This window comes from Marmota monax, unplaced genomic scaffold (assembly GCF_021218885.2).
Source record: "Marmota monax isolate L192 unplaced genomic scaffold, Marmota_monax_Labrador192_F-V1.1 WCK01_AAM20220418_F8-fsc00125, whole genome shotgun sequence".
Classification (NCBI taxonomy): domain Eukaryota; kingdom Metazoa; phylum Chordata; class Mammalia; order Rodentia; family Sciuridae; genus Marmota; species Marmota monax.
This window is the reverse complement of record NW_026695235.1, coordinates 4,052,322-4,064,335: the sequence shown is the minus strand read 5'-3', so window position 1 is coordinate 4,064,335 and position 12,014 is coordinate 4,052,322. Positions and strand designations below refer to the sequence as shown.

Below are 12,014 nucleotides of genomic sequence, written 5' to 3'. Positions count from 1 at the left end.
GGGAGTGGGGGATACCCAGGATTGAACTCAGGGGCACTCAACCACTGAGCCACATCCCCAGCCCTATTTTGTATTTTATTTAGATACATAGTCTCACTGAGTAGCTTAGTGCCTCGCTTTTGCTGAGGCTGGCTTTGAACTCAAGATACTCCTGCCTCAGCCTCAAGAGCTGCTGAGATTACAGGCATCGCCACTGCACCCAGCTACTGAGCCCCACTGTAAACCAATGACCAATTAAAAAGGTGAACTTTGTCAATATAAATCCTTGAGAAATTTAAATGTCATCCTAAAGCCAAGTCAGTCAGAAATTATAAAATGAGAGCTATATGGGACTCAGATACATTTCATTTGGCCCATGGTTTTTATATATTTTTGAAATAAATTGCCAACATCTTAAAAAATCACATTCCCTATAAAATCTAGAATTCTAGGAGGAGTAGAAAGATTTAACTCTTTTCTGAGTTAATGAGATCAGTCCCACACATGCAATAACTGACTAGAGTGGAACAGAAAGCACCATCAAATTCTAATATAAACTGAGCAAATGTTTCAGGTTTGATTCAATCTAGGATTATGATAAAATATACTTGCATATAGTAAATTCATATTTTAAGTCTCATCAGTAAAGGAATACTGAAAAACTAGGCAATGAAATTCAGTAACTTACCCAAGATCACAAAGCTACTCTATTGTCATACTGAACACCCACTACCTCCAAGGTCACATTACTTTATCTTCACAGGCTCTCCAATGTAAGGATTACCCTCACTTAACAGATAAGAAACTAAGGGTCCAAAATGGTTCAGATCCCTAGCAAGCAGGTGCTAGAATCCAAAAACAGGTCTACCTGCTTCTAATGCTCCTGATGCTCTCCCATCATTTCCATTTATTCTACCACAATACATCCAGTATCTTCATTTGGGATCTCATGTTCTTTTATTCATTTAGAAAACAATACCAGAGCACATACTGAAGCAGAAGTCTTCATACCCAAACAATCATATCCAATTATATATATATACACATACACACACACACACTCACTCACTCATACCTTAAATATTTTATTTAACAGAACCAACCTTAACATGGGGGCCAAGGTCATTGGGAAATGGTATGGAAGTTTTGAAGTTCCTTCTGTTTGATCTAAGCCTCATCTATATAAAGGTATAATCTACAGCTTCAGTCTCATTACAGTAAAAGGCTTTAAGAGATCCTTATAAGCAATCTACACAGAATCCTAGACTATTACTACTCTTCCTCCTAAACATTTCAGTCACATCTAATTCTACAACCATTATTTCAGTGGCTCACCTTTTATCAAGTCTTTCCAAAGAATCCAACTTGGATTCTTTGCACTCACTTCGTCAGTTCACACAATACTCAAATAATTACAAAAATCAAGATTACCTGCCACAAAAGCCTTGGAAATCAACCCAACTTCTGGGAAGCATTCAACTTACCCTGTCCATGGAAAACACATTGACTTGAAAGCAACCTACTGGCACAGCTCAGTATACTGTATCATATCAAAAAACAGTTTTAAAGAAATCAGTCATAATCTCCTTGAAGCAGCTCAGTGAGCATCTAACATGCACAAAACATAGCAGAAGACAGAAATAAAAACAGAAGTGACCCTCGAGACTGTTATCTAGCAAAGGAGGTAAAATACGTTCGCCAATTAACTGTTAAAGTAGAAAATGACCATGTAATGAGACAGAAAAACTGTGATCAAAGGAAAGATCATGTTCTATACTACTTTTTTAAAAATATTTATTTTTTAATTGTAATTGAACACAGCATCTTTTTTTTTTTTTTAAATTTATTTATGTGGTGCTGGGGATCAAACCCAGAGCCTTGCACGTTCGAGGCAAGCTCTCCCACTGAGCCACAACCCAGCCCCCATGTTCTATACTATTAATGGTGCAAATCCTTGATGTTTAAGGTATCAAGTTAAAATGAGCTTGAGGAGGTTTTTCATAGTGATGATGGAGTGATGTGGAAAAGGAAGGCATTCCGGAAAAGAAGTGTGGTATAGACACCAAAGAAAATCAAAGAGAATGTTGTATACACAGGAATCCATAGCAGCTCTGTTTATTTGAATATGGAATAAAGAATGTAAGAAACTCAATTATGAGATTACAAAAATACGTCAGTCATTTCAAAGGTGGCCATGGACGTCAGACTTCATTTGAAATGTCTGAGAAAAGATGTGTGATGTAATTCAGCAATAGTGTTCACATAATCAACTGGTATGGAGATCAGAAATCCATTACTATACTTTATATTATTTCCTTGTTAAAAACACAGTTTAATTCTTTTAAAATATCTCAAGAACAGTGTGTTTGCACTCTAATATGTGTACTTGCAAGTATTAACTATTCTCCCCTTAGGGATAGGATTGAAGTGACCAGCTAAGAAACTGCAAAAGAAAGATGAACAGCTCAACTAAGGCAGAGGAGACTACATGAGATTTTGACTACAGAAATAAAAAGTAGATTTGTTCAGTCCCAAATGACAGAAGGCACAGTAGCAATAAATAGAAATAAGTTAAACACCAACAGGCAAGCTTTGGGGAAGGCAACTCACTAAGTTTTGAACCACAATGAGTATAGCATCCTGGAGGCTATGACCAACACAGAGGGGCAATGCCAGAGCTGTCAGCTTGTTATGAATATAACAAATCATCCACATAATGCCAAAGGTATAGTACATAAAAAGAAAGGAAGGGATCAAAGAAGAAATGTCAGAAAACAATATCATAAAAAAGTCAAAAAGAAATGGTGAATCATCTGGCCTGTGGGTTAGTCTGCCAGCCCCTACTCTTTTAAGTTAGAAGCAGCAACAAGGATAAGACTATGCTTTTCCAAACTTCTAACAGATATTTTCTTATAGATAAATTGATAACTTACCACTTCCATTTGACTAAAGTTCTCAAGTTTGATCCCCTAAGCATGAGACAACTATGTGTTAATAGACATGTTAGTTTAAGAATACTGCCTTCTCAGGGGCTAGGGTTGTAGCTCAGTGGCAGAACGCCTGCCTATCATGTGTGAGGCACTGGGTTCGATTCTAAGCACCGCATACAAATAAGCAAAATAAAGGTCCACTGACAACTTAAAAAATTTTTTTTAAAAAAATGAATACTGCCTCTGTCTTCTTAAAATAAGTACTGAAAGGAGGTACTCCTTATCTCGAAAAGATAAAAACCTGTGAGAATATTAGAAACAAATTCTAACACAAAGCCAGTAATGTAAACTAGCAAAAGATAATTAAATAAATGGCAAACAGATTTTTATACATATGAATAATCATACAATATACCATTCTCCCTCTACCCTTCCTTCCATTGTGATGTTAAGTCAAATTTCTGTATTTGGTATTTCTTTCAGATGAGCTATTCCTATACTATGAACATAGTAATGGTACCAGATGAAAATTTAGCCTTTAGAATTTAGCCCTCATTGCTTTTAAACATTTAAAGTAATTTATATAATTTTAAAAATAAATAAAACGATTCAATGTCAGCCTGCATAAAAATACTAGACATAAGTAGACTTTAAAAACCTATAAATATCAGTATTGAATATGCAAGTCATATTTTTTTTTTTTTTTAATTAGGGCAGAATTGTCAACTTCTGAATTCTTCACACATACAAACCATATCTGGTGAGGAAGGACTCCTTACCCCCAAGCCACTCCTTGTAACTTAGCTGTAGCTCAGGGGCAGAACAGGACTCCTTCTTCAATCACTTGCTGCGGCAATAGGCTGTAACCCAAGAAAACTTTAATACCAGATGAAAGCATAACATTGCCCACCAAGTTCACACCTTTCACTACTGAAAAACTATTTTAACTTGTCTCATTTCAAACAGACAAAGCAATTATTAAAAATACAAGCTAAGCTGCTGTTGAGAGAGGGCCCAAGAGGGGAAAAATGATTATATGACATGTTTCCATATGAATTTAAGTCAAGTCTCCCAAGAACAGCAGAAATTACAATATTTCCTAGTTAGAGAATGTTGTCAAGCAAGCCAAGCTACAATGATACAGGGTTGGCCAGTCCCACAAGAGTTCATTAGCACCCTATATCTTCAAAAAAATCTAGAATGCAAATGGTTTATAGGTATTCCAGAATATCCTAAGTAGGACAACAACTCTAGAACAAATACAAAATTTTGTTGAGGTTTTCTAATAAAAAATAAATAATAAAAAAGACCTAAGTGAAGAAAAAACAAGAAAATCTCTTCACAGGACAACTAAAACACCTACTGCTTTCCTCATTTTAGAAACTAGGAATTTAAATTCAGATTGTATCATAAAACTCTACAAACTACTTTTGGTGAGTTATCTTAAAACAATCTTCTCAATCAACTTAAAACTAAATGGCAAGTATTGAACCTAAAAATATTATTTAATGAAAAACCTTAACATCTCCAAAATAGCTACCTACTTCTTTATTACTATTTGAAACATATAAAAAGATTATATATACAGTATTTTATGGTACTTGCATGCACTAATTTAGCAATTGAGCTAGTTATTAAACTATTCTCATATAAAAATTCCTGAATGATGAGATGATTTCAGGGAAAATATTTTCATAGGGCTTTCACAAATCTAACTGTGACAACTGCGATCATCTTCTGAGCCAACAGAATAAGACATGATAATTAAAGTGCTCCTAAACTAAGTAATGAAAGAATATTTATGTACTGCAAAGATTTTTCTCCTTAAGATTCCTCTCATTACACCCATCCCAGATGTAAAAAAGTTCTAAAGTTTTCTATAGCTTTTTTGGGCTTCCCCACAGTAAGTGATTTTATCACTCATGTTTGGGCAATTTACTCTTACCTAACTGAAATTAAACATCAATTTTTAAAATCTAATTAAGTGCAAAAGTACAATAATCTTTTCCCCCAGACTCAACAGAAGTGACTGAGAAATCAGAACTCACCCACCAAACCACATGGCCCTTTCTCTCCTATTCACCTGGAAGTTCACATTTCAAGGAGACAAGGTAGAGGCAGAGAAAGCACTCACCATCTTACAATCCTTTTCTTTTTCAGTTGTTAGAAAAGGTCTTCCTCATATTGAGATGAGACTGCCTGAAATCTGCAGTCCTGGTCTTTCCTTTGCAGCTATGTCCTTCCATATTATAGCCTATGAATAACACCTTTTTCCAGAAGTGAATAAAACTCTTCTGCTGCTATTTAATGTAGGGGTAACAAGACTTCCAAAAATCATTACTCTAAAGACTCTTCTATAAATATGTTTCTAAACAACTTCTTTTTCAAAGTTGGTCATTACTTTCAAAGCCTGGTTTTACAATATTACTTCACTATGTCATATTTCAGAATTTACCCTTTCATCTACTTTTTCTGCTAAAGTAAAAGCAGGGAGAATATAGAAATTACAACTTTTAATACACACATACAAGCTCAACAGTACCTGCAAATATATTTCTTGGGAAAACTTTTATATAAATGCACAAACTTGGAAATATAACAAAAGCAAAGACTCATTATTATATCCACTCCCAACTGCAAACTGAGAAAAAAGATGGCATTGCAAATTCTAAGTGACTGATTAACACACAATCATGTAATAAAAAAGTACTTTTTCTATGGACTACACCATGGGATCTTTCTACAGGAACTCCCACAAGTGCTTTTCCTACAGTAGAGATATTTTAAGAATCTCAACATAGTATCTTTATTTTAAAACTCTAAGCTCAATTTTAAGGAGTGAAGCCAGAAGTCAAATAGAACAAAATAATAGGGGTGGAGAGGGAGACTAACATCCCCAAAGAGAGCAAGAATGCTCTTCAGGCATAGAAAAGAAACAGGAAAACAGCTCTAGGAATCTAAAAGACTGGAAAAAAATAGTCTTCCCTATCTGCTACAAAAGTTGTTTAACATATTTCCTCAATTCTGAAACACATAAATGGATTATATGGAGGATCAAAGGAAAATACCATCATATTAAAGGATCACACTGTTAAGTGTACTTCCCAGAATCTGAAAACATGAGAAGACATGACAACTGAGAATTAAGGATCTGCAATAGCCTTTCTGCAACAGAAGCACAAACTGCCTCAGGTTGGAGGTGAGTTTTCCCCAGAGCCTGCTAAAGGTGTGCAAGCTCACAGTGGATTTTACATTAAAGAAGCCTACTGTTATTTTCCCCCAAGAAGTCACCCTATGGTTAGAATCCAATATTGCTAAAATTGAAAACAAGCAAAACCTTTTAAGTTTTTATTTTACCCATTTACAACTAACTCTAAAATAATTTTTTGAATAAAAAAGTGACAAACTTTTGTTACTGTTTAATCTTAGTTTATTTAGGTCAAAGATTCCCTGGACACAACTTCAATATAGTTACAACATTTTATCTACTGTCATTAATGCCTCCTCCTATAGGGCATTCTGAATTATCTACTTTCTAAGTGTTTTTGTCCCCTGCCTTCAAATATTTCAAGGAAGGCATTTAATCATTGTTTTAACCAAATTACACCAGGTTTGGCTTATCTAACTGGAATAAAAACTATGCTCCACACCTGGAAATTGTGAATACTGGGTGTTAAAAGCAAAAAGCAAAAAAGAAAACAAGCAGCATGGTAAAGGAAATACATTTAACCAACATACTTGAAGTCATGTTAACCAAAGAACAACACAGAATCTTCATTTTAATAAGATTTATGAAATGAGCAAATACACCCTAACCTGCTACCTCCCTAAAACAAGAAAAGTAATGAAGGAATTTCAGCAACCACATTTCCCAGGTGCAGTAACACTGCCTAAAAAGCACAGTTAAAGGGAGGGCTCAAGCAATTTCCACTTAAGTAAAAATATTCTTTTTAATAATTTGGTCTTTTTCTTTTTTTCATTGTTCCTCTTAAAGCTCTTTATTCTGGTAATGAGCCAAGGCAGAGGAATATCAAGACGCTAAACAATACAATCTTAACTTCTCCGAAGTGCAGGGAGACCAAGCCTGGGGACACAATGGCACGCCTGAACAGACTCTCATGACCTGATCAAGCGGCCCTGGTGTCCTTTCCCTGACGACCAAGCATACCTCGTTAACAACCTCTCCGCGCTCCGTGATCATTAATTTTTCAATACAGCCTAGACGATGATCCCAGGTTCAGTTAAACTCGGTAAGTTACCCTTTGAAAATGACCCAAAGCTCGATCCAAACATAAAATGTGTCCACATCCCTGCCGCTGTAGAAAGATGTTTCCAAAATTCAGACGAAGTACCAACGCTTCTTGTTTTTTATTATACCTGGTGGGGAGAGGGGAGTGCATACACCACACACTACGTTACCAAATTCTCGGAAGAATGGGGATTTCAGCGACGACTGGAGTGCCTGACCCAGAACAGAGGACGAAGAGCTGCCTCCGCCGCCGGCCCCTGTCCTCGGCCACGCCATCACCTGAAGTGAACGGGCTGCTGGTTCGCTTATCCCTCCAAACCTGAAAGCCCCCCCCTCAAGATCAATCAAAAACGGGGAAGTGGGGGGAGAAAAGTGTCTTCGGAAGGCGCAAGCAAGGCCACACTTGGATGAATGAAACTGGGCTAAGGGCACCCGCAGCAGGACTGTCGCTGAAGTCAGAAAAAGAGAAGTCAAAAGATTTTTTAGCGTGAGAGCGGTTACAAGCGAGTGGTGTAGATAACTGCACAAACACGCTTTGGAACAACGTTTTATTGAGCGCGGACGTTGCAGGCGGCGGCGGCCGGCAGGCGGGACGGGGTGGGCGCGGGACCGGCGACAAGCAGCTTCATGACGGGCGCTCGCGCGTGTCCTCCCGCGGACCTTCCACTGGACTCCGCGCGCCGGGCGAGGGGGCGCCCGCCCCGCGCCGGCCGGCCAAGTGCGAAGCAGACCCTTCCGCGGCCGCGCACACGCGCAGGCACACCCCCGCCTCCCGCGTGCACGCGGCCGGGCCGAGCGGGCCTGCGCGCGCCCCCTCCGCCTCCCTCCCCGGCCTCCCCGGGGCCACGCTGGGAGGCCCGCAGTCCCGCTACCCCGGCACGCGGGGGGCGGCGGCCTAGCGGCGGCGGGGTCCCCACGCGAGAACACGGGCTCTGAGGGAAGGTCACTCACCCGCTGCATGGCTTTCAGGATCAAAGCCAGCTCGTAGCGGGGCATGCCCGAACACTAGGTGCGCGGCTCCGAACCGAGCCGGGTCCCGGGACGCGGAGGGGCGGGGACCTGAAGGGAAACCTGGCAGGGAAGTGCTGGTGGTTAGGCCGAACGGCTCCCGGGCGGCGAAAGCACGCTCCGGCCGCGCGAGCCCGGGCTTAAAGGCGCTGGCAGCTGCGCAGACGGCGCGCCACGCCCCCTCGGCGCGCCACGCCCCCGCGAGGCCGGCACCCCGCCCCTCCCGCCGGCCCGCCGCCCCCACAGCCCCGCTCTGCGCGGCGCCCACGGGCCGGGACCCCGGGGCTTCGCGGCTGCTGTGCGGGCACGGCCCCTTGGGCGCGGTCCAGAGCGGTTCGCGGAAGCGGCAAACCTCCTCGCCTCCTCCCCCTGCGTGGCCCCGCCTCCGCAGACCGCTCCTTCTACCTACGGCTCTCGAATGGGCTGGAACTTTCCATGCCTTCCGTCTCATCCTGGGCGGCGGGCGAGCGTGTGCTCGCTGTGCGCGTGCGCTGCGGTGCGGCCTCGTCCTTGCGCGCGCCCCTCGCCCCGACTCCCCGGCGCGTGGGACCTTCCCCGCGGAAGGCGGTGTCCAAGCCGGACCCAGGCTGCCCCAGCGCATGGCGGCGCGCCGGGCTGCCGGAAGCGTTCTTGCTCGGGTGCGCGGGCCTGCCACTTGTTCTCCGCCTGCAGCCCGCTGCCCTGGCGCGCCTACCCAAGGCCTCCTCCCCGACGAGGGGGCGCAGGCCACGGGCTGCGGTGCGCGGCTTCGGGTCCAGCTCCATCTCTTGGCGGCTGCGTGACCTTGTGCAGGCTCCTTTTTGCGGAAAGTGGGATGTGATGCCTCTGAGTGAATTGATGCACTTAAACGGCAAAAGGGTACCTGACGCAGACAGAGCGAGGGGCTACCCGGGTATTTGTTGTGTGTGCCTGCCTGATGCAGGAGTTGTTGCCAGGGCAAGGCCAATACTTTGACTTTATCCAATATTCCTCGAATATTTGCTTAGTTTCATTTAAAGGATAGGCCGAGGTTAGCCACCGTCAGGGATGGTGAGCTTGTCCTGGAAGAGAAGATTGGGGGATCAAGGGGTCACAGCCTGTGCTCTCCTGACATCCAGGAACACGCGCACACAGGGCTCACTTCCCCCTCCAACCACTGGTGGGAAATGCCATTTTCTCAGGCTCCACTACTTAGAGATGGAGTCCCTTGTAAAGGCTTTGTCTGCCCCCTTGCTGATCCCATTTAAAGGGTTTGTAAGGGAAATATTTGTCAACTTTAAAGTGCTTAAACGATAATTGGCAGACATTTATTGAGAATCCACTCTTATCAGGCACCATGCTAAGGCTGTTACATGTGTCTCGTAAAATTCTCACAACAGCCATATGAAGCAAGAACTATTAACCTCATTTTAGGTGTTTGGAAATACAGGCATGCAGAGATAATGTAACCAATCCAAGGTCATACACATAACAGTAGAAACAAAATTTGGATCTAGACTAACTAAAGGCTGCGCCCATACTCTTGGGCACCACACTACATTTCCCTACACAAATGGATGAGCTGGGGTTATTCAGCGAATTAATTCCATGAGCACTTTTGTCACCTTACCCAGAGTCCTTGCCATTTTACATCTACCTCCATTCTGCACTAAAGATGAGGAGGATGCTTGAACACAAGCTTTTCTGTGACATCTGGGTTTTAATATTTTCTGTCCTTGTTCACAACCCGTGTTCTTCTGAATGAAACCGCACGGGTAATTGATTCAAATTACCTAGTTAATGTCAACTTCCTTCACTTTTAGTTTAAAGGAGTAGCATACTTAACAGAAGGAAACAAGGAATTTCTGGACCCTCAGGATTGAGTTACAGATTATTCTAGGATAATCCCTGCTTCACCTCTTCTTCCTTTTGTTAATTACATGACCCACTTATTTGGGAATGAGAAAATATGAACCAAGCATTTATGTACCAAGCCAAAGGCCAAGGCAATACCATGAACTGACTCAACTTGGAGCATTTCCTCTTGGAAGCTCCACAGTTTTGTTTTGTTTTTTTTCCTAATGCCCAGGGGTGAGTGAGTATCTGGCTGCTGCTCTACCCCTCCCACTAACTTGACAAGTGGTATAAGGAAATAAGCCTGATTGCATAACACATCACCACAGAGCCAGCACCCCCCAAAACTCTCCCAAGCTGTTGACCACCCACAGACTCATTATTTCTTAAGGGGAGAAACAGGGCAACTACACTGATTTTTTTCCTTCTCAACTTTGTTTGTTTTAAATAAATGGTTACTGGTGGCTTTTTTTAGTTAATAAATGCTAGTGACTTCATTTAAAAAAATTTTTTTTTCTTAAAATCTTGGGAAACGCTGCTGCAAATTTAGTATTTTACAACTAAAACTAACTTAAATTTACCAAAACAATTTTTAACTGTACTCAATATGTAGAATATAATATTACTGCAGTATCTAATGTAATAATAAAATAATGCTTCTACCTCTTAGAGTTTCCAAAACATTTAATATGATGAGTGTTTAAGATATGATTAACCAGAAGTTTTGATTGATTAATTTTCAAGTAAGTTCTTTTGAGGACAAATAGGAAAGAAGATTAAGAATAGAAGTTGGGAGTCCAGTCCTATTTAAAAAAAAAAAAAAAAGATAACCTTAGACTATGCCGTGGGTGAATTTAATCACCTCTACCTTCTTATATTCTATTGCTGTATAATGAGACTTGAACTTGAGTTTTCCACCTTTAATTCTCAAAGACAGCTATTTATTTTTTAACCATTTTGAGCATTCACCAGCATTCACCTGGAAGCATTCAAATGCTTTGCATGTATTAACATTCAGTTCTCACCACAAAGATAGGTATTATCAGGGCTGGGGCTATATCTCAGTGGCAGAGCACTTGCCTAGCATGTGTGAGGCACTGGGTTGGATCCTTAGCACCACATAAAAATAAACAAATAAAATAAAGGCAAGCTCTTCATATACAACTACCAAAAAAAATTTTTTTAAAGATAAGTATTATCAATTCTCTCACTTTACACAAAAGGAAAGTGAGACTTAATAGACCTCAGCAACTTGCCCCAAATCGTACAGAACTCTGGACCTGCACAGTTAGCCCCAATACCACACAGCATCTCAATGTTTACTAGCCAGCAACAACTAAGCAACTATCAGTCAATCAACAGTCTTTTATTGAGGCCCTACTATATCTTCCCCTTCCTATGTAATTGCAGGATCCCACCCCCAGCACCCATATTCTCCTTGGGCACAGGCTTCTTGCTCCTGCCCTCAAGCTATATAGGTCTCCTGTCACTAGGAGGAAAAAAGCCTTATCTTAATCCTGTCACCCTCTCAATTTATCATTCTTCTTTCTTCTAGTCACATTTCTCCAGGAGTGTCAGACCCCACTGCATCTCCTCCCCACCTTTGCAAACTGTTCACCTGCGCCATCACCAGTGGTCTTCTATTCCCTCATTGAGTAGCTGTTCCTCAGGCCTCATTGTCAGGGGCCCCTCTGTAATCTCAGTGGTCTCTTCTTTACTGCCTATGACTCTGCACTGTGCTTTTGGGGTTTTCCTTTACATCTTTGGTCCCTTTACTTGATTCCTTCCTGCCCCTCCATGTGACTGTTCTCCAAAGCAAGGAAGAATTCCAATAGCAAGGATTTAAGACAGGACCTGCACCTAACCTGCTTTCCTGTTATTCAAGGGCATTGGAGTTTGGCTCTGAACAACACTCAGTTGATCTTTTCTGCCAGGATCCCAGTGTACTAAAACAGTGTAGGTGGGCAGTAGAAAGTGAATAAAATGAGGGATCTCCTTGTCTGTAGATAAGGAATCTGATAAGGAAACAAGGTAAA

At 41.6% G+C, this 12,014-nt stretch overlaps 2 protein-coding genes across 2 annotated transcripts in view; both read right to left on the bottom strand.

The window, feature by feature from the left end:
* The window catches only part of Mrps6 (mitochondrial ribosomal protein S6), a 65,749-nt gene extending 57,501 nt beyond the window's left edge, over positions 1–8,248 (bottom strand). Inside the window, exon 1 of the mRNA XM_046439272.2 lies at positions 8,110–8,248. Coding sequence (XP_046295228.1) covers positions 8,110–8,154 — 45 coding nt within the window. The 5' untranslated portion in view covers positions 8,155–8,248. The remainder of the gene's footprint in view (positions 1–8,109) is intronic.
* Slc5a3 (solute carrier family 5 member 3) overlaps positions 1–8,248 on the bottom strand; it is a 31,129-nt gene extending 22,881 nt beyond the window's left edge. Inside the window, exon 1 of the mRNA XM_046439271.2 lies at positions 8,110–8,248. The gene's annotated coding sequence lies outside the window, so the exon portion shown is untranslated. The remainder of the gene's footprint in view (positions 1–8,109) is intronic.
* Positions 8,249–12,014: the final 3,766 nt, after the last annotated feature.